The sequence below is a fragment of the Coregonus lavaretus genome (assembly GCF_964263955.1).
Source record: "Coregonus lavaretus genome assembly, chromosome: 3".
Lineage (NCBI taxonomy): Eukaryota > Metazoa > Chordata > Actinopteri > Salmoniformes > Salmonidae > Coregonus > Coregonus lavaretus.
The window spans coordinates 55,878,289-55,905,710 of NC_139990.1; the positions used below are offsets into that span (position 1 = coordinate 55,878,289).

A 27,422-nucleotide genomic window follows, 5' to 3' on the forward strand; every position below is an offset into this window, starting at 1 on the left:
AAATAATTAACAGAGTAGCAGCAGCATAAAAGGATGGGGTGGGGGGGCAGTGCAAATAGTCCGGGTAGCCATGATTAGCTGTTCAGGAGTCTTATGGCTTGGGGGTAGAAGCTGTTGAGAAGTCTTTTGGACCTAGACTTGGCACTCCGGTACCGCTTGCCGTGCGGTAGCAGAGAGAACAGTCTATGACTAGGGTGGCTGGAGTCTTTGACAATTTTGAGGGCTTTCCTCTGACACCGCCTGGTATAGAGGTCCTGGATGGCAGGACCTCTATACCACTGCACTAACATTAGAACAGTATTGGTCTGCTGCTGTTCAAGACATGGATTCTCTGTATTGTGACTCTCACACACTCTGTAACTGTATAATGCTGTTTTTTTATCTAATCTGACTGCTGTGTGTGTCTCTATCTCAGGCTGTCTGTTGTGAAAGGCCACTTCCCTAAACTCGTTGACTGTGCCCACTTCCACTATGACAATGTGGAGTTTGGCTCCATCGAGGTAGGTTTCGTCACAAGACTGTGAGTGCGGGATAAAATGCCCAATTTAGAAATGTCAACTACAAAGATTTCCTGCTTGGCTGACTCTAAATGAAGTGTGTTTTAGCCATGTCTATTACTAACATCATAGGTCCTTATGGATGTTCGTGGCCTGCATTAGAACCCCAGCCTCATGCCTGTAATGTTACTGTAGTAATGATAACCCCAGCCTCCATGCCTGTAATGTTACTGTAGTAATGATAACCCCAGCCTCATGCCTGTAATGTTACTGTAGTAATGATAACCCCAGCCTCATGCCTGTAATGTTACTGTAGTAATGATAACCCCAGCCTCATGCCTGTAATGTTACTGTAGTAATGATAACCCCAGCCTCATGCCTGTAATGTTACTGTAGTAATGATAACCCCAGCCTCATGCCTGTAATGTTACTGTAGTAATGATAACCCCAGCCTCATACCTGTAATGTTACTGTAGTAATGATAACCCCAGCCTCATGCCTGTAATGTTACTGTGGTAATGATAACCCCAGCCTCATGCCTGTAATGTTACTGTGGTAATGATAACCCCAGCCTCATGCCTGTAATGTTACTGTGGTAATGATAACCCCAGCCTCATGCCTGTAATGTTACTGTGGTAATGATAACCCCAGCCTCATGCCTGTAACGTTAAATGTTACTGTAGTAATGATGACGTGAACAGGACTGACAGACACTCCTAATGACCTCACAATACTGGTCTCACTGTGGGATTACTGTGTGTGTGTGTTACCGCATGTCTGTACTGTGTGTGTGTTCCTGTCAGAATGCGTCAGGGGTATGGGCTAGATGTGGAAGGGGGATGGTGTGGGCACAGCGGAGAGATGAGAGCAGCAACATCTCCAGGGCTGAGGCTGGCTCTCTTTCTTTGTGCCTGATCTGCACACTCACGCTCACACACACACTATCACAACTGGACTCACACAAATACAAACAAGCTCACTCAGATTTTCAGTCCACGGGCATCGGAGTGGAAGAGCAGCAGCACTCTCTCCTTCCCTCTCTCCCTTTTTTCTGACATTCCCACTGAGCACGTTCACTCATACCTCTCCAGATACTCCTCATTTCTATTCATTGTGACATAGTTAGTTCATTCACACTCTTATGTTCACAAAGTGTTGTTTACTTATACAAGCACACACCTTATACAAATTTGTCTCCCACCCAAAACACACACACACACACACTGTTAAACATATGTTACTTCAACGGAAATCATATAACCTCATCCTATAACAAGGATTAGGTAACATTAATGCCATTTTAAACGCATAGTCATGTGATGAACTCTATACACCTGATGTAGTGAGTGACATCATCACCTCCTTGTCCCAGCACAGCTGTTAGTGCTCTATTTCTCTGTGCTGGAGTGTGTGTGTGTGTTGAGCAGAGGGAGCACTGCTCATTAGTGTCTGAAGCCCCTGAAGAAAAGAGATCTGAAAGAGACTTTTCTCATCTCACTGTCCTTGCTCTCTGAGTCAGAAACGAGCCACAAGCCTCTCTCTTTTCTTCTCTCTTTCTTGCATTTGCTTTCTCTGGCTCCTTTCTCTTTACCTCTACCTCTCTCTCTCTACCTTCCTCCACTGAGTCTCTCTCCTCTTTCTCCCTCTCCCTCTCCCTATCTCTCTCTCCCTCTCTCTCTGCATCTATCTCTCTGTCCCTCCGCTGTTCTCTCTGTATATCTCTGAGGTGTTAGTCATAGTGGATGTGATGTGAAGGTCCCTCAGACAAATGCTCCGAAGTCCACAACACTGCCTGTCTCATTTCAGATTAAAGTATTTTCTCTCTTAATCCCCTGTAGCCTCAACCCTCCCTTCTTCCTCCTCCTCCTTCCCAAAAAAAAGAGAAAATACCAAAAAATGCATGACTGTTTTCCTTTTGTGCTTGTTTGTAAAAGCCCACTTGTTTGTAAATCCAGGTCACCAGAACCACATGGGTGTACTATGGCTCCATCAGAGGATTTCTATGAGCTGCACATGGCTCTGATGTCACTAGTATGGCATGGTCTCCTTCTTTTCACAGCTTTCTCTGCATTGTTAAGTCCATTAAAGTTTAATACTGTTTCATGGCTGAGATGTTGTCAGCCATTTTGAAAGATCTCCTCTGAGTTAGTTGGCTGCTTTATTAGAAAATGCAGAATTTGGGCAACTAGGAGGGAGGTTGTGTAAAAGGTACCAGGCAAGGATGGAGATTTCCCAGGATATAATGTATCCTGATCTTGTGTGTAGGTATGGGAGGGTGCTTTGCAAATCAAATCAAATGTTATTTGTTACATGCGCCGTATACAACCGGTGTAGACCTTACAGTGAAATGCTTACTTACAAGCCCTTAACCAACAATGCAGTTTTTAAGAAAGAATACAAAAATAAACAAATAAAAAATAAACAAAAAAATATACAATATAAAATAATACGAAAAAAAAGTAACAAATAATTAAAGAGCAGCAGTAAAAATAACAATAGCGAGGCTATATACATGGGGTACCGGTACCGAGTCAATGTGCGGGGGCACCGGTTAGTCAAGGTAATTGGGGTAATATGTACATGTAGGTAGAGTTATTAAAGTGACTATGCATAGATAATAAACAGAGTAGCAGCAGCGTAAAAGAGGGGTGGGGGGCAATGCAAATAGTCTGGGTAGCCATTTGATTAGATGTTCAGGAGTCTTATGGCTTGGGGGTAGAAGCTGTTTAGAAGCCTCTTGGACCTAGACTTGGCACTCCGGTACCGCTTGCCGTGCGGTAGCAGAGAGAACAGTCTATGACTAGGCTGGAATAATTTTTTAGGGCCTTCCTCTGACACCGCCTGGTATAGAGGTCCTGGGTGGCAGGAAGCTTGGCCCCAGTGATTTACTGGGCCGTATGCACTACCCTCTGTAGTGCCTTGTGGTCGGAGGCCGAGCAGTTGCCATACCAGACAGTGATGCAACCAGTCAGGATGCTCTCGATGGTGCAGCTGTAGAACCTTTTGAGGATCTGAGGACCCATGCCAAATCTTTTCAGTCTCCTTAGGGGGAATAGGTTTTGTCGTGCCCTCTTCACGACTGTCTTGGTGCGTTTGGACCATAATAGTTTGTTGGTGATGTGGACACCAAGGAACTTGAAGCTCTCAACCTGCTCCACTACAGCCCTGTCGATGAGAATGGGGGCGTGCTCGGTCCTCTTCTTTTTCCTGTAGTCCACAATCATCTCCTTTGTCTTGATCAAGTTGAGGGATAGGTTGTTGTCCTGGCACCACACGGCCAGGTCTCTGACCTCCTCCCTATAGGCTGTCTCATCGTTGTCGGTGATCAGGCCTACCACTGTTGTCATCGGCAAACTTAATGATGGTGTTGGAGTCGTGCCTGGCCATGCAGTCATGAGTGAACAGGGAGTACAGGAGGGAACTGAGCACGCACCCCTGAGGGGCCCCGGTGTTGAGGATCAGCGTGGCGGATGTGTTGTTACCTAACCTTACCACTTGGGGGCGGCCCGTCAGGAAGTCCAGGATTCAGTTGCAGAGGGAGGTGTTTAGTCCCAGTGTCCTTAGCTTAGTGATGAGCTTTGAGGGCACTATGGTGTTGAACGCTGAGCTGTAGTCAATGAATAGCATTCTCACGTAGGTGTTCCCCTTGTCCAGGTGGGAAAGGGCACTGTGGAGTGCAATAGAGATTGCATCATCTGTGGATCTGTTGGGGCGATATGCAAATTGGAGTGGGTCTAGGGTTTCTGGGATAATGGTGTTGATATGAGCCATGACCAGCCTTTCAAAGCACTTCATGGCTATAGACGTGAGCGCTACGGGTCAGTAGTCATTTAGGCAGGTTACCTTAGTGTTCTTTTTTTTTTTTTTAGGGGGTAGATCAGCTTTAATATTTTAGATAGATTGCAACTTCCATCAATGTAATTGTCTGCATCACTTCCAATCCCCCATATGTTTTTTTTCTTGCAAGGGCAAAAAAGTATTTAGTCAGCCACCAATTGTGCAAGTTCTCCCACTTAAAAAGATGAGAGAGGCCTGTAATTTTCATCATAGGTACACGTCAACTATGACAGACAAATTGAGAAAAGAAAATCCAGAAAATCACATTGTAGGATTTTTAATGAATTTATTTGCAAATTATGGTGGAAAATAAGTATTTGGTCACCTACAAACAAGCAAGATCTCTGGCTCTCACAGACCTGTAACTTCTTCTTTAAGAGGCTCCTCTGTCCTCCACTCGTTACCTGTATTAATGGCACCTGTTTGAACTTGTTATCAGTATAAAAGACACCTGTCCACAACCTCAAACAGTCACACTCCAAACTCCACTATGGCCAATACCAAAGAGCTGTCAAAGGACACCAGAAACAAAAGTGTAGACCTGCACCAGGCTGGGAAGACTGAATCTGCAATAGGTAAGCAGCTTGGTTTGAAGAAATCAACTGTGGGAGCAATTATTAGGAAATGGAAGACATACAAGACCACTGATAATCTCCCTCGATCTGGGGCTCCACGCAAGATCTCACCCCGTGGGGTCAAAATGATCACAAGAACGGTGAGCAAAAATCCCAGAACCACACGGGGGGACCTAGTGAATGACCTGCAGAGAGCTGGGACCAAAGTAACAAAGCCTACCATTAGTAACACACTACGCCGCCAGGGACTCAAATCCTGCAGTGCTAGACGTGTCCCCCTGCTTAAGCCAGTACATGTCCAGGCCCGTCTGAAGTTTGCTAGAGTGCATCCAGAAGAGGATTGGGAGAATGTCATATGGTCAGATGAAACCAAAATATAACTTTTTGGTAAAAACTCAACTCGTTGTGTTTGGAGGACAAAGAATGCTGAGTTGCATCCAAAGAACACCATACCTACTGTGAAACATGGGAGTGAAAACATCATACTTTGGGGCTGTTTTTCTGCAAAGGGACCAGGACGACTGATCCGTGTAAAGGAAAGAATGAATGGGGCCATGTATCGTGAGATTTTGAGTGAAAACCTCCTTCCATCAGCAAGGGCATTGAAGATGAAACGTGGCTGGGTCTTTCAGCATGACAATGATCCCAAACACACCGCCCGGGCAACGAAGGAGTGGCTTCGTAAGAAGCATTTCAAGGTCCTGGAGTCTCCAGATCTCAACCCCATAGAAAATCTTTGGAGGGAGTTGAAAGTCCGTGTTGCCCAGCGACAGCCCCAAAACATCACTGCTCTAGAGGAGATCTGCATGGAGGAATGGGCCAAAATACCAGCAACAGTGTGTGAAAACCTTGTGAAGACTTACAGAAAACGTTTGACCTGTGTCATTGCCAACAAAGGGTATATAACAAAGTATTGAGAAACTTTTGTTATTGACCAAATAGTTATTTTCCACCATAATTTGCAAATAAATTCATTAAAAATCCTACAATGTGATTTTCTGGATTTTTTTTCCTCATTTTGTCTGTCATAGTTGACGTGTACCTATGATGAAAATTACAGGCCTCTCTCATCTTTTTAAGTGGGAGAACTTGCACAATTGGTGGCTGACTAAATACTTTTTTTCCCCCACTGTATATATATATATATATATATATATATACACACAGACACACACACACGCATATCCTTTTTAAAATTATATTTCCCTTCATTACTTTCCAAACCCACCACCCCTTCCCCAATTGGAGTAAACTAGTGAACAACAACGCTTAGGCCTCTACTTCCAGCCCATACCTACTATATACATTTTATGGACACAGTCAAATTCTACAATAATTATATTTTGTTTGTTTTTACTCCTGAACTTCCTCCGATCATTTTCAGGATGTCCATCTGGTTTGCTTCTATATGCCATATTTTTCGAACTGTGCTCTTTCACAAAAGCTCTCAACCTATAACCTATATACTTATTATGGACACAGTATGCTTTACATTAGTTATCTTGTTGTTATTAGTTGTTGTTATTAGTCCCATCCTTCAGCTCCATTCAACACCTCACATCTATCTCTTAGTGTTCTTGGGCACAGGGACAATGGTGGTCTGCTTGAAACATGTTGGTATTACAGACTCAGACAGGGAGAGGTTAAAAATGTCAGTGAAGACACTTGCCAGTTGGTCAGCGCATGCTCGGAGTACACGTCCTGGTAATCCGTCTGGCCCTGCGGCCTTGTGAATGTTGACCTGTTTAAAGGTCTTGCTCACATCGGCTACGGAGAGCGTGATCACACAGTTGTCCGGAACAGCTGATGCTCTCATGCATGTTTCAGTGTTACTTGCCTCGAAGCGAGCATAGAAGTAATTTAGCTCGTCTGGTAGGCTTGTGTCACTGGGCAGCTCGCGGCTGTGCTTCCCTTTGTAGTCTGTAATAGTTTGCAAGCCCTGCCACATCTGATGAGTGTTGGAGCCTGTGTAGTACGATTCGATCTTAGTCGTGTATTGACTCTTTGCCTGTTTGATGGTTCGTCGGAGGGCATAGCGGGATTTCTTATAAGCTTCCGGGTTAGAGTCCTGCTCCTTGAAAGCGGCAGCTCTACCCTTTAGCTCAGTGCGGATGTTGCCTGTAATCCATGGCTTCTGGTTGGGGTATGTACGTACAGTCACTGTGGGGACGACGTCATCGATGCACTTATTGATGAAGCCAGTGACTGATGTGGTGTACTCCTCAATGCCATCGGAAGAATCCTTGAACATATTCCAGTCAGTGCTAGCAAAACAATCCTGTAGCTTAGCATCTGCTTCATCTGACCACTTTTTTTATTGACCGAGTCACTGGTGCTTCCTGCTTTAGTTTTTGCTTTTAAGCAGGAATCATGAGGATAGAATTATGGTCAGATTTTCCAAATGGAGGGCGAGGGAGAGCTGTGTCTCTGTGTGTGGAGTAAAGGTGGTCTAGAGTTTTTTCCCCTCTGGTTGCACATTTAACATGCTGGTAGAAATGAGGTAAAACTGATTAAAGTTTCCCTGCATTAAAGTCCCCGGCCACTAGGAGTGCCGCCTCTGGATGAGTTTTCCTGTTTGCTTATGGCCGTATACAGTACATTGAGTGCGGTCTTAGTGCCAGCATCGGTTTGTGGTGGTAAATAGACAGCAAGAAAAATATAGATGAAAACTCTCTTGGTAGATAGTGTGGTCTACAGCTTATCATGAGATACTCTACCTCAGGCGAGCAAAACCTTGACTTCCTTACATATCGTGCACCAGCTGTTGTTTACAAATATACATAGACCGCTACCCCTTGTCTTACCAGAGGCTGCTGTTCTATCCTGCCGATACAGTGTATAATCCGCCAGCTGTATGTTATTCATGTCATCGTATAGCCACCACTCGGTGAAACATAAGATATTACAGTTTTTAATGTCCCGTTGGTAGGATATTCGTGCCTGTAGTTCATCCATTTTATTATCAAGCGATTGTAAGTTGGCCAATAGTATCGATGGCAAAGGCAGATTAGCCACTCGTCGCCGGCTCCTTACCAAGCACCCCGATCTCCTTCCGCGATATCTCCTTTTCTTTCTACTGTGAATGACGGGGATGATGGCCCTGTCGGGTGTCTGGAGCAAATCCCTCTCAGCCGACTCATAAAATAAAAAATATTTGTCCAGTTCAAGGTGAGTAATCGCTGTTCTGATGTCCAGAAGCTCTTTTCAGTCATAAGAGCAGCAACATTATGTACAAAATAAGTTAAAAACAATGCGAAAAAACACACAAAATAGCACGGTTGGTTAAGAGTCCATAACACGGTAGCCATCCCCTCCGGCGCCATTTCCTTGCAGTATCCTTGTATGCGTGTTTGATTATTCTGTGTACAGTAGGCTATATGCGTTGTTTAGTTAAAATACACCTGTTCCACCTATTTTTGTGACCCATGCTTGATTATGTGTGTGTTTCTGTTCCTCAGTTGCAGTTTGCGAACGAGCAGAGCGATGCCAGCTGGAACTCGGGCTCTGCCAAAGACCTGGTTTTCCTGGTGCAGGTGTCCTGCCAGGTGAGTGGGCACGGCCACATACCCTCGCCAAACATACACACTCACACATCTCCTAGCCAGGGCTATATTTAACTCAGACACATTCACACCAACACATACACTTAGACAGGGCGGGAATACATTTCACCCCTCTCTCTTCCTCTCTCCTCCTGTCTGACTAATTTCCCCCCTTCCTTGCTCTCCTCCTCACATGAATCTTTCTGTCCCCTCTTCTTTCCCTCTCGCTGTCTCGCGCTCTGTCTCTCTCTGTCTATGATGTAGGCTAAGACGTGGATGGTGCGGCGCTCCTATGAGGAGTTCCGTACTCTGGACGCTCACCTCCACCAGTGTATCTACGACCGGCGCTACTCCCAGCTGCTGCCCCTGCCACCCCTCAGCGAACTCGGGGACAGGGTAGAGGTGAGTTGGGACTGTGGGAGAGCTCATTTAGTGGGGGGGTTATGTAGCATTCTGGCTGAATTAGCTGTAGAATGTTTTTGCTGTACTGTATGGAGGTCGATGATACTGTGCGGAAGGTACCGATGTAGGTTAGCATGAAGACCTCTGGGAATGACATGAAATGACCTTCATCAAGGTTATGGAGTCATCGTTGTCTGTGACTTGTCTGTCTCTGTACCCATTTGTTCTCTGATTCTAGCAGGTGTTCATATTTGGGTCACCTGTCTTCATCTACAGTTTCTGGGAGTAGATGTACGTAAATGTCTGGAAGCTCCTACAGTAGCTGTGTGTTAAGAGTCCTGTGTCAGTTGGTTTTGTTGTTGTTCGTCAGATCTTCACCCCGCTGCTGTCGGAGTACCTGAGCCGCCTCTCCATGATCGTGGACAACAAGCTCAACTGTGGGCCTGTGCTCACCTGGATGGAGGTGAAACTATTAAAGTATCTTTAGAAAACATAAGAGAGTGGACTGTGTGGTCCAGTGGTTACAGCCGCTGACCCTGGCTCACATATAGAAGACAATTGTTGGGGAAGACCACAGAAGAGTGAGAGAGAAAGACAGACCTAGAGAGACAGGCTTTGTCTTACTACCTGTGGATTAGCCCTACTACTATAATTAAGGGATATTGAGAAGTGGTGTAATTATTTGCCCATCTATTCCTTAAACAACAGAGGTTTGTGTTTGCTGTTCCTCCCAGATTGACAACCGTGGGAATCGGTTCCTCCTGAAAGAGGAAGCTTCGCTCAACGTTCCCGCTATCGCTGCTGCTCATGTCATCAAGCGCTACACGGCGCAGGCCAGCGATGAGATCTCCATCGAGGTATGGAGCTGCTGCAGGGATATACAGAACCAAATGAGATTACATTAGTGGCCGTCATAGTTTTCAGATTTCTATGTAACCTCTCTGTCCTGGCCTTAGTCTCTCTGTTTGGCTGTCACCTTCCTTTTTCTTCTCTTTTTTCCTCCTCTTCCTCCTCCTGTTCTCAGTCTATTCCTGTCCTCTCCTCCTCCTACTGCTCTACATACTGCTTCTCTCTCTGTTTCTGGGCCAGAGCACCCCGGAATGGGGTGACCCAAACACTGAGGCACATTTTAGCTCTTCTGTCTCTCTCTCTCTCTCTCTGTCTCTCTCTCACTCTCTGTCTCTGTCTGTCTCTCTCTCTCTGTCTCTGTCTGTCTCTCTGTCTCTGTCTCTGTCTCTCTCTCTCTCTCTCTCTCTGTCTCTCTGTCTCTCTCTCTCTCCGTCTCTCTCTCTGTCTCTCTCTCTGTGTGTCTCATCTCCTCTCTGTCCTGTCCTCCTTGCAGTGAGGAATGGCAACTGTTTCTCCTCTGTTCTCCTTATCTGTTATCTGAAATAAGTTTATTGAGTGGAGTTAAAGTGGAGTTCAGCTAAATCAGGCATGACCACAGTATGCCCTGATCCAGCTTGTTGTGTCTGGATAATGTTTAATTGTGGGGCCGGTGTTTTGACTGCCGAGGCTGTATTATGTGTGTTGATGTACTTTTTGATGTGTGTGATGTTAATGAAGTCATCTGGCTCATTTGCCTATAGACTTTGTCTGAAGTCAGAAGTTGTTTAATGTCTTTATCTGATGTTTGTGTGTGTCTCTCCAGGTGGGAGATATCCTGTCTGTAATTGACATGCCACCCAAAGAGGACTCCAGCTGGTGGAGGGGGAAGCATGGCTTCCAGGTACACAACACAATCACTGGAGACTGGCTGTCTCCCTCATACACTCCCCTGTCTCCCCCATACACTCCCCTGTCTCCCCCATACACTCCCCTGTCTCCCTCACACACTTTAAAGAGCAACAGTTCTCCAGATGATGGCTACATTCACTCTCACGTCTCAATTTTTCTCTACTTCCTTTTCCCTTGTTTGTTTCCTCTATTTCTTTATATTTGGTCTCTTTCTTTCACCGTTCTCTATTTTCACTGAGGTTTCACTTTTCTTTTAACTCATTCGCTATTGTTTTTTAACCTATGTGATATTCTAACAAATCACACATCAAATGTATTTAAGACAAATGTAGGCGTGTGTGTGTGTACACATGTGTCCATGCTTGTCATCCACAGTTACTCTGACTGTCTTTCCCCACTTTAGGTGGGCTTCTTCCCCAGTGAGTGTGTGGAGCTCATCAACGAGAAGCCTCAGTCCACCGCTAAAACAGGTAGCTTACACTTTATGACACCGCCATACTGAATCCCACTTACTGTACATTATCACATACACCTGCACTGTCACCAGATCAATGTTAGATATATTGAGTGACATTTGTTTGTGTTTCCAGATGGAGATCCAGCCAACTCCAACGCCAGCACACCAGGACCTCCCTCTCCTACGTCAGGTAAACAGACGCAATCAATCACTAATACTGTCGCCACAGAGCGTGTCGAAAGGTTTTGTAGGGGCTGGCTTGAAATGAGGTTGACAACATGCAGTATAAGCTGTCATGGTTACTATGTTTTCTTTCTGGTTTTGCAGCATGTATTGCTTATTATATTTAATTGAAACATATATTACAGCCACCTTTCCTCCTGTTCACTTGTATCTTCCTCTTGTAAGTCTTCTAAGTAAACATTATAAAATGATATCTCTCCTCTAGAGGATTGTTTATTATAGGATACATGACCTCGTCTTGTTATCACCAGAAACACACAGCGGATCACGTGACGTTACATAGTTTCACAATTACTCAGCCCATAGGTTATTTTGCTTGCTATCTTCATATTTGTATCTCTGACCACAGTATCTCTGTTATGGGAGTGCAAAGTACAGAACAGCAATGTATTTAGCTAGTGTTCCAACTGCCTTCCTGTTGTATCTATTGCCTTTCTCTTTCTCTCTCTCTCAGTTCCTCAGCCTTGGTACCTAAGACTTGCTGGTAACAACAACTGAAATTGAATTACTCTCATTCATCTATTTGTCATCTAATCAGAGTTCCCCGTCCACCGTCCTTATCTTTCCTAACGCCTCATCTCTCCCCTTAATGCAGGGCCTGTATAACCCAAGCAGGACACGTAAAATAGCAATTTATACAACTAGCCAAGCCTATGGCTGTTCACATGCACCATGGCAGGACTGGTGAGGATGTTTTTAGAGAAGATTTAGTGTGCATCCATAAATCATAGGAACACAATGGAGCTTGCTGTATAAGTCGTTGTTTTAGAGGAAGACGATACAGGTTTATTATGACCAATGACTCACTCTCTGGCGCTTTTGTGTATTTCCTTGCTCTTAATCCTAATCTTCACGATGCGTCCAAGTAATCTGCAGCTGCTTATTGTTCTAATGATGTTGGTGGTCGTGGCTCATTGGTCCAGAACACCACACAGCCTCCTACTAGTGTCTATGCTCCAGCTCCCACTAAACTCTCCTATTTTCTGATGTCTTTTCACCGTTTATATTTGATGACGATGATGACATTTATGTAAAACAGCTGAAATGTGCATGCACACACACACATTTGCACGCATACACACACAGACACACCCCTCACAAAGATAAATCCCTCACCCACCACAATACATCTCTCTTTCCCACCGTAGTGTCATTACTCAGCAGCTCTCTGTCGCCCCCCTCTGACAGTTTCTAAGAAGCACGGCAAGCTGATAGGGTTCCTGCGCACCTTTATGAAGTCCAGGCCCACCAAGCAGAAGCTCAAACAGAGAGGCATTCTTAAGGAGAGGGTGTTCGGCTGCGACCTGGGGGAGCACCTCCTCAACTCAGGACTGGACGGTACATAAAACGCACACTTATCCTCACGTAACCTTTTGGGGTTGTAAAGTCTATCTTCTTTGGGCTTGTAATTTTTATAGTAACGTAAGAGTGAGTTGCTGGTTGCAGAGAGCGAGAGGTTTTGGCGTGTCAAGTGAACTAGGAACAATATTAAAGTAAATCATGCCATTTTAGGATCACATTAGTGCTACGGAGTTGATGAAATGGGCCCATTGCCCTAGTTAGAGTTCTACATTTGTAATTGTAGAGTCTCAGGGAGTCGTCTCTGTGCGTCCTTGAGAGCCCTGGTCTGGTTCAATGTACTACTGTAACGTGTCACATGGATCTTTTGTGTGCTTCTCCAGTTCCACAGGTTCTGAAGAGCTGCTCAGAGTTCATAGAGAAACATGGTGTGGTGGACGGCATCTACAGGCACTCTGGAGTCTCCTCCAACATTCAGAAACTCCGGTACGACTCCTCATGCTAACCCTAACCCTGCATATCAGCCCTGAACCTGTAAAGACTTAGAAGTACTACATAGATCATTTACTGCATGCATAAAATACATAGAGGCAAATATACAATACTTTTTGGCATTCAACCCTATTTGACACTCTCTCTCCACCAGACATGAGTTTGACAGTGAGAACGTTCCAGAACTGACCAAGGATATGTATATGCAGGACATCCACTGTGTGGGGTCCCTGTGTAAGCTCTACTTTAGAGAGCTGCCCAACCCCCTGCTCACCTACCAGCTCTACGACAAGTTTGCTGTGAGTACATGGCCATAACCCAACACAACTCCAACTGAAAGTGCTACCCATTGTCAAAGGCTAAACTTGCCATCTGTTTGTCCCTGGTCTTCCTCCGTAGGACTGTATGGGAGAGATGACGGATGACGAGCGCATGGTGAAAGTACATGATGTCATCCAGCAGCTCCCACCACCGCACTACAGGTATACACATAACACAGGCATGGAGACCGAGACTACAGGTATTCACAACACAGCCACGGAGACAGAGACTACAGGTATACACATAACACAGCCATGGAGACCGCGACTACAGGTATACACATAACACAGCCATGGAGACCGAGACTACAGGTATACACATAACACAGCCATGGAGACCGAGACTACAGGTATACACATAACACAGCCATGGAGACAGAGACTACAGGTATACACATAACACAGCCATGGAGACAGAGACTACAGGTATACACATAACACAGCCATGGAGACCGAGACTACAGGTATTCACATAACACAGCCATGGAGACTACAGGTATACACATAACACAGCCATGGAGACAGCGACTACAGGTATACACAGAACACAGCCATGGAGACAGAGACTACAGGTATACACATAACACAGCCATGGAGACCGAGACTACAGGTATACACATAACACAGCCATGGAGACCGAGACTACAGGTATACACATAACACAGCCATGGAGACCGCGACTACAGGTATACACATAACACAGCCATGGAGACAGAGACTACAGGTATACACATAACACAGCCATGGAGACCGAGACTACAGGTATTCACATAACACAGCCATGGAGACTACAGGTATACACATAACACAGCCATGGAGACAGCGACTACAGGTATACACAGAACACAGCCATGGAGACAGAGACTACAGGTATACACATAACACAGCCATGGAGACCGAGACTACAGGTATACACATAACACAGCCATGGAGACCGAGACTACAGGTATACACATAACACAGCCATGGAGACCGCGACTACAGGTATACACATAACACAGCCATGGAGACAGAGACTACAGGTATACACATAACACAGCCATGGAGACCGAGACTACAGGTATTCACATAACACAGCCATGGAGACTACAGGTATACACATAACACAGCCATGGAGACCGCGACTACAGGTATACACATAACACAGCCATGGAGACAGAGACTACAGGTATACACATAACACAGCCATGGAGACCGAGACTACAGGTATACACATAACACAGCCATGGAGACCGAGACTACAGGTATACACATAACACAGCCATGGAGACCGCGACTACAGGTATACACATAACACAGCCATGGAGACAGAGACTACAGGTATACACATAACACAGCCATGGAGACCGAGACTACAGGTATTCACATAACACAGCCATGGAGACTACAGGTATACACATAACACAGCCATGGAGACAGCGACTACAGGTATACACATAACACAGCCATGGAGACCGAGACTACAGGTATACACATAACACAGCCATGGAGACCGAGACTACAGGTATACACATAACACAGCCATGGAGACAGAGACTACAGGTATACACATAACACAGCCATGGAGACAGAGACTACAGGTATACACATAACACAGCCATGGAGACCGAGACTACAGGTATACACATAACACAGCCATGGAGACCGAGACTACAGGTATTCACATAGCACAGCCATGGAGACAGATCCCAGACTGTGGACTGATGTCTATCTCTGTCAGGACCTTGGAGTACCTCATTAGACACCTGGCTGGTCTGGCCACCTGCAGCGGAGAAACCAACATGCACATCAAGAACCTGGCCATCGTCTGGGCCCCCAACCTGCTCAGGTGTGTGTCTGTGTGTACCTACTGTACCTGCATGTGTGCATTGTGGAACGGTTCATATAGAAATACATTGTTTAGAACAGATGTGCCTCTGACGTTTACAGTGAGGAATCATGTCAGCTCTAGTCATGGCATTTCTATCTGCAACACCGTCCTGAAGTTGACCCTGGTGTGGCTGTGTGTTGTCTCCATGGCAGGTCTATGGAGATCGAGTCGGTGGGTCTGAGTGGTGCTGACCCGTTTAAGGAGGTGCGGATCCAGTCTGTGGTGGTGGAGTTTCTCCTCAGTCACGTGGACGTGCTCTTCAGTGACTCCTTCACCTCTGTAGGACGCTTTACAGGCACAGGTATGAACATCACCATAATCCCAATGCTGCCGTCTCTAACGCTTACTGGACACAATCCTCCTAACTTGAGTTCCATCTGTGGGGAAAAACACACATTTCCCATTGAAATCAAAGTCGCCAATCATCAGTAACGTGTGTGTGGATTTCAAGTTAGGATTCGACTGAAAATGTATTTTCTCCTTCAGCTGCTCTCCTTCAGAGTGCTCCCTCTGTCCTCTCCTTCTGTATCAGCTTTTTTGGTATTGTGTTTTCAATGCCACACACAGAGCATTACCTCAGAGCCTCAAAGCCTATTTTTATTACCTACAGTAGCTAGCTTTACCACTCTGCCAGCCAGGCTTCCTCTATCTTCTACAACTTAATGCTTTTAGTTGTGTGGTTAACAGAACGCTTTGGTAAAAAGCCCTGTAAATAATGGATGACACTTCTACCGCCATTACAACTGTCACTACCGCCCACTGTCCTCCGCTTTTTACCCCGCAAATGCTGTAAATCTATGAGAACGACTCTACTTTAATGATTTTATGATACTAATATTTCATTTCACACTTTGCTTGCCTCGCAGCACAGTAAGAAATGTGTCTTGAATAGTCTAAAATGTCAGTAATGTAAGTGATTTGTGCATTAAAATATTTTTCCACTGTATCCATTTGCTATATAATTGATTGTCCAAAACGTTGTACAATATTTACCCACATTTTGTTCTTTACTCTCAATAAACATCAGTATTAAATATGGAATAAAACTGAAAACTTGCCATAAAGTGAGCCCTCAGCCACACTGATACTGTAGCCATCCCACTGGGCATAGACGTCAATTCAACGTCTGTTCCACGTTGTTTCAATGTAATTTCATTGAAATGACGTGGAAACAACGTTGATTCAACCAGTGTATGCCCAGTGGGATGGAAGCAGCAGATAGTGAGTGAGAGCTGTGTGTCTCCGTAGCGACGGGCAAGCTGGAGCGTAAGGTCTCTCGGCAGCACCAGAGAACCAGGCTGGTGAGTCTGCAGGAGGCCAGGGGTGAGGAGGAGGAAGTGGGGGAGGCCAGGGGTGAGGAGGTCCCTAAGGCCCCCAGGCCCCCTACAGTGTCTGCTCCTCTTCAGGAAGTCACCGTAGAGAGGCGACGCTACTCCATGTTCTGACCGGCCGTGCCTTCTCTCAATGCTGGATCCTTACAAGCGCTCTATAGCGTTGATTGGTTTATTTTAGGCTTGGTCTATTTTTGGCTTCTGTGTGACCCATACGTTTGTCTGTCTGAGATCTCTGTACGATGTGTCTCATCATATTGGACTTTTGTCCTTTGTTTTCCAGTAGATAGTAAGTATAGCCTAGTTTTGTGAATGCTGATATGATATGTTTGTATAAACCCAGTGTGTCTTCAGGGTTGAGTCACTGGTCAACTGTGAACTCTCACATGATTGTTGTATTGACAGTTGAATAGGCAATAAACTTCCATCCTGGTTCAAATTCATCCCATCTTGAAGTAAACGTGGTCGGTTACATTTTGTGTGTACTCCAATATTTGTTTTTGTCATTTTAAATAGTTATTAAAGTAACTTTTAGGTTGTTTTGAGCTGTAATGCTCAAAATATTAAAGAATAGCTGTAGTTTTGAAAAATGTGTCACAAATGCTGTGGATGTTTCTTTTAAGAGGATTACATTGAGGCAGAACAAGCAGGTAAAACAACAATGTTGAATTTATTATTCCCAGCTTCCATTATCTGTTTTGTCTTGTCAGCTAGCTAAATAATCAATAGGCCCTATAGCTAAAATGTTTAACCTCAGTATTGTCTACAGATCAGCAGTATCTGTGTGCTTCTCCAGCTGAAGAGTTTCTGTCAGCGTCCCAGCCAGGGCCCAGTTAGATGCTTGCTTTGTGTCTCAGACTCAGTCAGATGTAGCTATAAGGCGATTCCACGCCAGGAAAGTCAACAAATATTTTGGGTATCTCAGATTGTTCTGGCTATTCTCACAGAAACGTAATTGGGAGGATGAATGTTTGATATGGTTTTAACATTTGTACAAACCATTTGTGAGAAAATCATGATGAGTGGCTTTTTTAGGCCCTTTTTAGACCTAAGCCTCTTCTTAAGACCCTATGATCTGTGAACTGTACATTATAAAGACAACATCTTGGTGTCATTATACTCCTTATAGTGTGCTCTAAAATATGGATTATGTCTAGATTATGACATTAAAGAACAAATATTTATTCAACATAAAAATATTATGTGAATATCTCGTACCATTTTGATTTTGTGCATTTTTATACATTGTTTGAAACAATATACTATACATGTACTTGAACTTTCCAACTCTGCTACTTTTGAAGTTATGATCAATTATGTGAGCACCACCAGTGAATGGGAAAATGGATTCAAAGGAATTCCCTCTGCTGGTGATTTGCTGAATGTGATTGCTTAATGACCTATGATGTCAATTTCTATGTATGAAATGGTCACGTCTTAAAAAGTAGCAGAGCACCCACTCTGGAAATTTGACATGTTTGAAGAGTGTTTGACGTGTTGTTCCAAATAATATGTCAAAAAAAATATGCTAAATCAAAAAGGGTACTTTTGAGATATTAATATGAATATTGTTATGTTGAGTACATTTGTGAAAAATTGTATTGCAGTAAATTAATATGGAAAAAATATTCCCAGCCTTTCCTGGCGTGGAATCGCCCTATAAGACACTGTTACAGTACTCTATGTTAATTGCATTATAATAATACATATTTGTATAGATGTCAATCCTGTCTGATGACATTTGAAACAAAGCTTTTGGCCACTGTCACCGAAGCCTCCTCACTTTCCCACCCTATTACTAACTGTAGGGCCTCACTCTGCCTGCAGGGCGGCACTCTCTGACCAGGCCCAGGTCCTTTGTGTCCACCAGGCTGCTCTCCCTAGAAGAGGCCCAGGCCAGGACGCAGGCTCCTCTGCTCCTCCAGGGTGCACCAGTCCAGTTCCAGGGCCAGTTCCACACCGTGCTGGACCTACCTGTCGACAGGTGAGTGGGAGGCCAGGCTTATTCCAGACCATGAAAGTTTCTGTAGTTTTACTATCACATGCACTTGATTTAGCGATCTCACCTACCTAAATCTCTCTCTCTTGCACTCTCTCTCTCTCTTGCTCTCTCTCCTCCCCCTACAGGAGGAAGAGGGGGATGAAGGTACGGAAGGCAGCTGGAGGGAGCTGGAAGACGTTCTTTGCGATCGGGAAGCCCCCGGGGGCGGGGCGACGTAAACCAATGAGGATCAGCTCCCTGTTCCAGCCCGCCACCTCACACGCAGGTAGATATCATGTCTGCTTCAGACCACACACACACCAGGGGTATGTTCAGTCAATTTACATGGATGGATGGATGGAGGTCGAAAGGAAAATAAATACCAACTCCACAGTTGAAGTCGCCCCTTTTGATCGCCTTCTCTCTTTGTATGACAGATCTCCCTTTCTCTCTCTCTCTCTCTCTCTGGCTGTCTCGCTCTCCCTCTTCTCTCTCTCTCCTTGGTCTTTCCTCCAGGTTGTCGTGTGGACAGTGTGACCCTGCGTTCAGCTAAGAGTGAGGAATCGTTATCGTCGCAGCACAGTGGAGCAGGTACAGCACAGTAGGCCATAACACACTCACTGATGCTAATACTGCTACTCATCTCAGCAGGTTAAGACCTCTCAGCCAGATCGATAGCAGAGCCTCTCTCTTTTTGTCCATTAAGTATAGCGTATGAGATGTGTCTCTGTCAGGGGAGGCTGTGGAAGAGAATGGATGTGTCTGGAAGCAGTGCTGATAGTTTGAGTGATTTTGGGCAGTCTGAGTAGAATGGATCCTTTGGGAGCTGTGGGTTAGGTACTGAGCACTACAGAAACACTTATTTGAACCCCTGACAATTCCCTGTTTTTCTCACTTTCTCTCTCTTCCTACCTCTACTTCTCGCTCTCTCAGGACAGTCGAAGCGTCTGCGACGGCCCTGCTCCAGCAGTGACGGTCTGTCTTTGGCTGCCTCCATGGACCCCCAGCACCTGCCCCAGCGCCCCCCGTCCCGCCTGCCTTCCAGCCGCTCCTATGACAGCCTGCTCCCTGAGGACCGCCGGCTCAGGGACGATGGAGACGATGAGGAGGATGAAGACGAGGAAGGCATCTACATGCTGCCTGACTTCTCCAACCAGGACCCGGCTGCTTCCTGGATGGCCGAGGACGTCATCGACTTCAGCCCCACCTTCCTGGAGGACGGGCCAATCGGCTTGGGCAGCGCAGTCACCGCGGGCGGCAGGCAGTCCCCGCCCACTGCCACGCCCCCTCCCTACCGCTGCCTCAGCCACCAAGGACACTCCCACTCTAGCAGCCAGCGCTCAATCACAGAGGACCCCGACTCGGTGCTCAACCAATCAGATGCGGCCGTCAGGAGGAGTCTGATCATAGCCGCCACAGCCCCGCCCCTTCAGGTGTTCTGTCAACACAGACCGGCCAATACCAGCCCATCTGCCGGCCAATTAGGGGAGGGCGCCAACCTGAGTCCTTCCCACAGTCAAGGCCAGGGCCAGCCCATTACACCTGCGACCTCTGCCCCCTCTGCTCAGCCCCCGCCAGAGAGAAGATCTTTCACCCGGAAGATGGTGAACGCCTTCTCACAAAAAGCCCCAAAGTCCCCTCCACTGGACATCTCTGACCCTGTATCCATCAGCGTCCCAGCTAAGGTACTTCCTCCCTCTCTGTGTCACTGCTGTCCCTGTATTTATGTATCTCAGGAGTGGAGTTTATCAAACTCGACTTTCTCCCTCGTAGGTGTTGGACATGATTGGCGGGCGAGCTGGCGAATTACAGCCCGGCATCCCGAGTAGCGGTCCCTCCCAGTCGCAGCCTCCTCAGATGATCTCCATGCTGCTGAGGTCATGTGACTTCCAGCTGACGGAGAGCTGCCAGCAGGAGATCCGCAGCAAGCTGGGCCCCGAGGCCAAGATCAGAGGACAGGGTGAGTAGACAGGAATGGACTCGGCCAACAAGTTTGATTGATTGCTTGAATGTATTAGTTAATTGATTTATAATCATAATCAAAAAAATGTTTGTTTTCAATGATGATTTTAGGTTTTACTGCAGACCATAGTCATGTAATTTAACCGTTCTCTCCCCTCTACAGGTATATCAGGACCCACCGGTGCCCCCCTGCTTTCCCAGCCTCCCCCTCCCCCTCCTAAAAACCCAGCGCGCCTCATGGCCCTGGCCCTGGCTGAGAGTGCCAACAAGGCCCTGAGACAGGGCGCCTCACCCCCCTACCGCCCCCCTCAGTCCCGGTCCCAGGACGCAGCCGACACCCGCTACCAGAGGTCCCTGTCTGCCGACGCAGGAGAGCAGCTTTCCTCTGACCCCAATCAGCTCTACTCCACAGTGCGCCCCCTGTCTGTGTGGATGACCGAGGGAGAGGGAAACACGACAGAGACAGCAGCAGATACAGGACACAGCCAGGGAGAGAGGACTCCAGGACAGGTGTGTGTGGGGGAGCGTGTGTGGAAGTGTGCACATGTCTGTAAGTGGCACTGTATGGGTGTGACTTTGTGTTGTGGTCAATTCTAAGTGGTGGATATGTTGTTTTGACTGTCTGTTGTGCTAGAGATGTTTTAGTTTTGGGCTCCATATGAAGAACAACAACAGTGCTGTCAGGTCATTTCATTTCCTAACCATAACAAGCAAGATGTTTACAGTTGCCTGGGCAAATTAGATTCCTTCCTTTTTTAACTGTTGTTGTTATGAGGAGACTATGACAAAGCCCATGTTCTATTTTCAGAGCTGGTTAATCATGCATAGACAACAGTACTGTAAAGTATATCTGGCCGCATGTAGCTACAGCATGCATGACTAACCAGTACTGTAACTTACTGTATGGCAGTAAAAGAAATGTCAAGATATATATATATATATATATATATATATATATATATATATATATATATATATATATATATATATATATATACACATATATACAGTGGGGGGAAAAAGTATTTAGTCAGCCACCAATTGTGCAAGTTCTCCCACTTAAAAAGATGAGAGAGGCCTGTACTTTTCATCATAGGTGCACGTCAACAATGACAGACAAATTGAGGAAAAAAAATCCAGAAAATCACATTGTAGGATTTTTAATGAATTTATTTGCAAATTATGGTGGAAAATAAGTATTTGGTCACCTACAAACAAGCAAGATTTCTGGCTCTCACAGACCTGTAACTTCTTCTTTAAGAGGCGCCTCTGTCCTCCACTCGTTACCTGTATTAATGGCACCTGTTTGAACTTGTTATCAGTATAAAAGACACCTGTCCACAACCTCAAACAGTCACACTCCAAACTCCACTATGGCCAAGACCAAAGAGCTGACAAAATTGTAGACCTGCACCAGGCTGGGAAGACTGAATCTGCAATAGGTAAGCAGCTTGGTTTGAAGAAATCAACTGTGGGAGCAATTATTAGGAAATGGAAGACATACAAGACCACTGATAATCTCCCTCGATCTGGGGCTCCACGCAAGATCTCACCCCGTGGGGTCAAAATGATCACAAGAACGGTGAGCAAAAATCCCAGAACCACATGGGGGGACCTAGTGAATGACCTGCGGAGAGCTGGGACCAAAGTAACAAAGCCTACCATCAGTAACACACTACGCCGCCAGGGACTCAATCCTGCAGTGCCAGACGTGTCCCCCTGCTTAAGCCAGTACATGTCCAGGCCCGTCTGAAGTTTGCTAGAGTGCATTTGGATGATCCAGAAGAGGATTGGGAGAATGTAATATGGTCAGATGAAACCAAAATATAACTTTTTGGTAAAAACTCAACTCGTCGTGTTTGGAGGACAAAGAATGCTGAGTTGCATCCAAAGAACACCTACTGTGACGCATGGGGGTGGAAACATCATGCTTTGGGGCTGTTTTTCTGCAAAGGGACCAGGACGACTGATCCGTGTAAAGGAAAGAATGAATGGGGCCATATATCGTGAGATTTTTAGTGAAAACCTCCTTCCATCAGCAAGGGCATTGAAGATGAAACGTGGCTGGGTCTTTCAGCATGACAATGATCCCAAACACACCGCCCGGGCAACGAAGGAGTGGCTTCGTAAGAAGCATTTCAAGGTCCTGGAGTGGCCTAGCCAGTCTCCAGATCTCAACCCCATAGAAAATCTTTGGAGGGAGTTGAAAGTCTGTGTTGCCCAGCGACAGCCCCAAAACATCACTGCTCTAGAGGAGATCTGCATGGAGGAATGGGCCAAAATACCAGCAACAGTGTGTGAAAACCAACAGTTATTGACCAAATACTTATTTTCCACCATAATTTGCAAATAAATTCATTAAAAATCCTACAATGTGATTTTCTGGATTATTTTTTCTCATTTTGTCTGTCATAGTTGACGTGTACCTATGATGAAAATTACAGGCCTCATCTTTTTAAGTGGGAGAACTTGCACAATTGGTGGCTGACTAAATACTTTTTTTCCCCCACTGTACATACACATACATATATGTGTATGTGTGTGTGTGTGTGTGTGTGTATTATTTTTTTATTGCAGGATACTCTGTCCTCTGAGACGTCTGACTCTGTGGCGTCCAACTCGGAGATGTCTGGTGGGAGCGCCTCTGGAGACGACCAGACCCCCAGCCCCATCTACAAGAACCAGAAGCAGTTTCCCCACACCCAGTCACAGCCCCCCAAACCAGGCCAGTCTGGGGAGAGACGCAGCCCCACTGAGTCCCAGTCTCAGAGGAAGCCCCCAGCCTACTCACGCCAGTTCTCTGCCCCTCACCTCCAACAGAAATCCATCTCAACCTCCACCCAATCCAAGCCGTCCTCGGCCCACCCCCAGCTCATGCACTCCAAGTCAGAGTCCCCTCTGGCTCAGGTCTGTGCCTTCCAGCCCACCCGCCCCAAAGTGCCCCCTAAGCCCCTGGATCTGGAGCGTCCCCAGAGAGCACCACTGGCCCAGACTGAGATGCGTCGCTCCCTGGACTCAGGGCGCATCAGGCGGATCTTTGGTCAGCAGGGGAACCCTCCTCTGGCCAGAGCCTTCTCAGAGCGTCTAAGTGGAGCTCCAGACCACCTCGCCCGTTACCACGCAGCCAGGGCAGCCAGCCAACCATCCCCGGGTAAGCAGCCCCCACAGCAGGCCCAGATCCGGCCCGTGCCCATCTCCTCCACCTCAGAGGACCAGGGAAAGATGGAGAACTTTTACTACGAGATTGCCGGGCCTGAGAACCCACAGGGCCCCCCCAGCTACGCCCGCCACAGCTACCAGAACATGAGGCTGGACCTGGAGGGTAACTTCCGCCCGGCCCCCCACCCAGAGGCCAACCAAAGGCCCATCTCCCGGGGGCATCACCAACACCAACCCCAGCCTCTCCACCACAACCGGGGTGGGCCCAGAGGGGAGAGGGGGCCCCAGCTCTGGTCCAAAGAGGCCACGCGGGCTTGGGCAGCCGCCCACTCCCAGTCCCACTCATTCTCCCACGGCCACTCCCACTCTCACCACCACTCCCAGGACGGCTCCCATCACCCCTCTCACCACCACCCCCGGCCCCAGCGCCAGACCTCCTCCTCAGTCCGGCTGGCCCGTAGTGAGATGCACCCCCTCCCCTCCTCCTCCATGGTTCCCCTGGCGCTCCACCAGCACCAACGCAGCCTCCACCGCTCCAACAGGTCAGCCTCCACAGACCTCACCGTCTCCCAGCTACACCCCTATTTTGAAAATGGGAAGGTGTGCTATCGTAAGCCAGAGGAGGCTCCTCTGAGTCTGAGCCAGCCTCCTCAGGGCAAGTCTATCCAGGGCCAGCCATCCCAGCCCTCCCCTCCCCAGGCCCACAGACCGACCTCCAAGGACCAGTCTGAGCCCATCTACGTCAACTTCCCTTTCCCCAGCCCCTCTACTGGGGCCAAAAACACGAAGAGCTGGACAACCACAGACCTGGATGGAGACTCTCCGCAGGGGTCTGAACCTCTTGCCACGCCAACCGACCCCCCTCCCCCAGTGGACCAGAGACAGTCCTCCCCCCGCCTGGCCCCTGACCAGGGAGGCTCCACCAGCGTCAGCCTCACCCCCTCCACTCCAGACAGCCCAGCTGCCCACAACGACTCGGCAGCAACGACCCCAGGGAGCATCCAGGAGAGTGACTTCCTCCCAGCGCCCACAGCGTCTACATCGACAGGGGTCCACTACCGCAGCCACTCAGACCCCCAGAGCTCCAGCTGCAGTACGGAGCCCATCCAGGGCCTGTCGGGGAAGGAGATCGCCTCCCTGCTGATAGAGAAGCTGGCTGAGGAGGAGAGGGCTGAGGGTCCCTCCACAGTCACCTCCTCCTCTGACTCCACCAGCTCCTCCCCTGCGATGGAGCACCCTCCCAACCCCTACCCCAGCCAGCAGCACAACCAGCCCCCGCCTGCCTACAATGTCTACACCCCGGGCCCCTCACGGAGCAGGGCTCCTCAGAGCGCCGGGGCAGGGGGCTTCCAACGCCAAGACCTGCTCCGGAGGTCCTCGTCCGGGGGTCAGTACAGGCAGGCCTTTGATGTCATGCCCTCAGGCGATCAGGTGCTCAAATACTACCGGACCCAAGAATTTACCCCTGGGCCCCAGGGAGAGCGCCAGAGCTCTGCCGCTAACCCCTACCCACCTCGGCAGCACTACCAGGTGCCCCCCTACCCCATCCAGAGCCCCCAGGACCCCCACTCCTCCGGCTACCCCTGCCAGCCCCTCTCGGACCCCTCCACCTCACCGTCTGCGGCCTTCTCCAACCTGACGCTGGGAGCCCCCAGGCCCTACCCCGGCCAGCCAGGAGGCCTCCAGTACAGCCAGTACCCATTCCAGCCTGGCCCGGTGCTGGGCCAATACCCTAACCCTCCCCCCCGCCGAGATGTAGTCCACGAGCCGGTGCTGCGGCCGCAGGGCCTAAGGAACCAGAGAGGGCTGGCACGGCAGGGCAGCTTACCTGGACCATCACCCAACTGGACCATCCATACTGAGGGTCAGACACGCAGCTACTGCTGAGGAGGAGCACAAAGTAGACTTATTTTACGTACTGTACCCTATCAGACTGACTGTGTGAAAGAGCTAGGAAGAGACCAGTGTAAAACTCACATGGTCCACAGAGAAAGGGAACAGGACGATAGAAAGCCTTCCTGGAGACGTGAGACAACAGGTCATGTTTAGAAATGGGACCAAGGGCAAAGTCATTCTGGGATAGCTAGACATACAGTCCAGTTTCCTGTTTGAACATTCCCTGGGCCTATCACCATTTCACATGATGGAACAATGAGGGAAGGCGAAGAAGAGATCAAAGAGGTGAACCGAAAAGTGGCTTAGATTTGAAAACATTCCAGAGCAGACTGTTGTTGTGAGCGTTGAGAAAGAAAGGCGAATAGCTGCCAGGGTCTTTTCTGGATCAAAATGGGGCTTAGGTGGTGGGTGTGGCCAATGGTGCAGTGGCTGAGTGAAAATTTTAGAGCCCCTTCTGTTGGCCGCAGTGACAAAATGTAGAGGTTTTAAAACACATTTTCTGCAATTCTACACATTTTGCCATGTGACGGAGATACTATTTTACAGTTTTAAAGCTAATTTTCTGCAATTCTACACATTTTGCCCTTGCTTATGCTATCTGAGTGACTCAAACATAACAAAATCAATGGGGATCCCATGCCATGACAAAAACTCCTGAATGCTTCATTTTTTGGAATTTTAGATTGTCCCTGACTGTCTAGCTTTTATTTTGGTGATTGTTAGTTCTCTAAGATGATCTTATTAAAAAATATATAGGTCCATTATCTTTTCGACATACTTTATATCTGTTTTTAGTAATTTAAGTTTACACTGAAAACGTTTTCCATCCCGAAAATTATTTATTATAAAATAATTATTATATAAAAAAAATATATATATAATAATATATATATATAATTTTTTTTTTTTTTTTTTTCACATAAGCGGCCTGGAAAAGCACTTAGGCAGCCCGCCCAATACTTTTTTATGCAGAAAAAACCCTGGCTGCTGTACTTTTTTAAGGGAGTATTAGGTATTCTGCACAGTGGCTGTGTTGTTAGACTGGCTGTGGGTTAGGTTTGATTGGGTTTGCCTTTGTTTCTTACAAGGTTGTAGTACTGAGAGAGGACTACACAGGGAAATAACCTCAGTCTTTCTCCTTTTTTAAAAGAAGAACCTCAAAAGCTGCTGATTTGGTTTAGTGGATTTCAGAAGCTTGATTTTACATGTTGTATTTATTTTGTTTTTAGTTTCGAGGAATGCATGTAATATAGATAATTTGTGTGAAATAATAAGTCTGTCGTTCCACCTATTCGGTGCCTTTTGAGATGTGTAACTTGGTGATTTATTGTTTGTTGATTTCACCTACTTTAGACATTCTGTCATAAAGAGCACATGTTCAACTTAATAAAAAAACAAGTTTTCCCATCTCAAGAGGTTAAATAAGAAAATTTTACATTTATATTTTAGTCATTTAGCAGACGCTCTTATCCAGAGCGACTTACAGTTAGTGAGTGCATACATTTTCAAAATGACTATAGTAAGTGCCAAATAAAGTAACAGGGTTGACTGTAACAGGGTTGACAATTTAATCTTAAATAAACCATAAATCCCCTTGTGGCAGGGGAAACCCAATCAAAGCTTGTTGTGTGCAACAGGGAGGGGCAATTGAATGCAACCTTCACAAAATAATACAATTGTTATAAAATGTCTAGCCTGGGTATCTATGGTTAACAGGGTTGACGTGTTCTGCTCGGCCAATCAGTTTTCCACCACAAAACACAAGATTTATTTCTAAAAGAACCAGCTCACCTGCTCTTACTCTGTTATTTTGATGTTCAAT

The 27,422-nt window shown here is 46.8% G+C and overlaps 1 protein-coding gene across 1 annotated transcript in view; it reads left to right on the top strand.

The window, feature by feature from the left end:
• Positions 1–25,955, top strand: part of LOC311116250 (uncharacterized protein) — a 43,419-nt gene extending 17,464 nt beyond the window's left edge. The window contains exons 3-23 of the mRNA XM_084157392.1: positions 416–500; positions 8,368–8,454; positions 8,716–8,853; positions 9,224–9,316; positions 9,588–9,710; positions 10,505–10,582; positions 10,994–11,060; positions 11,181–11,237; positions 12,479–12,628; positions 12,973–13,075; positions 13,236–13,380; positions 13,481–13,563; positions 15,122–15,229; positions 15,424–15,572; positions 18,430–18,586; positions 18,730–18,869; positions 19,100–19,174; positions 19,517–20,268; positions 20,357–20,543; positions 20,709–21,073; positions 23,123–25,955. Of these exons, the coding sequence (XP_084013518.1) occupies positions 416–500; positions 8,368–8,454; positions 8,716–8,853; positions 9,224–9,316; positions 9,588–9,710; positions 10,505–10,582; positions 10,994–11,060; positions 11,181–11,237; positions 12,479–12,628; positions 12,973–13,075; positions 13,236–13,380; positions 13,481–13,563; positions 15,122–15,229; positions 15,424–15,572; positions 18,430–18,586; positions 18,730–18,869; positions 19,100–19,174; positions 19,517–20,268; positions 20,357–20,543; positions 20,709–21,073; positions 23,123–25,591 (5,611 nt within the window). The 3' untranslated portion in view covers positions 25,592–25,955. The remainder of the gene's footprint in view (positions 1–415; positions 501–8,367; positions 8,455–8,715; positions 8,854–9,223; positions 9,317–9,587; positions 9,711–10,504; positions 10,583–10,993; positions 11,061–11,180; positions 11,238–12,478; positions 12,629–12,972; positions 13,076–13,235; positions 13,381–13,480; positions 13,564–15,121; positions 15,230–15,423; positions 15,573–18,429; positions 18,587–18,729; positions 18,870–19,099; positions 19,175–19,516; positions 20,269–20,356; positions 20,544–20,708; positions 21,074–23,122) is intronic.
• The last annotated feature ends 1,467 nt before the right edge of the window (positions 25,956–27,422 follow it).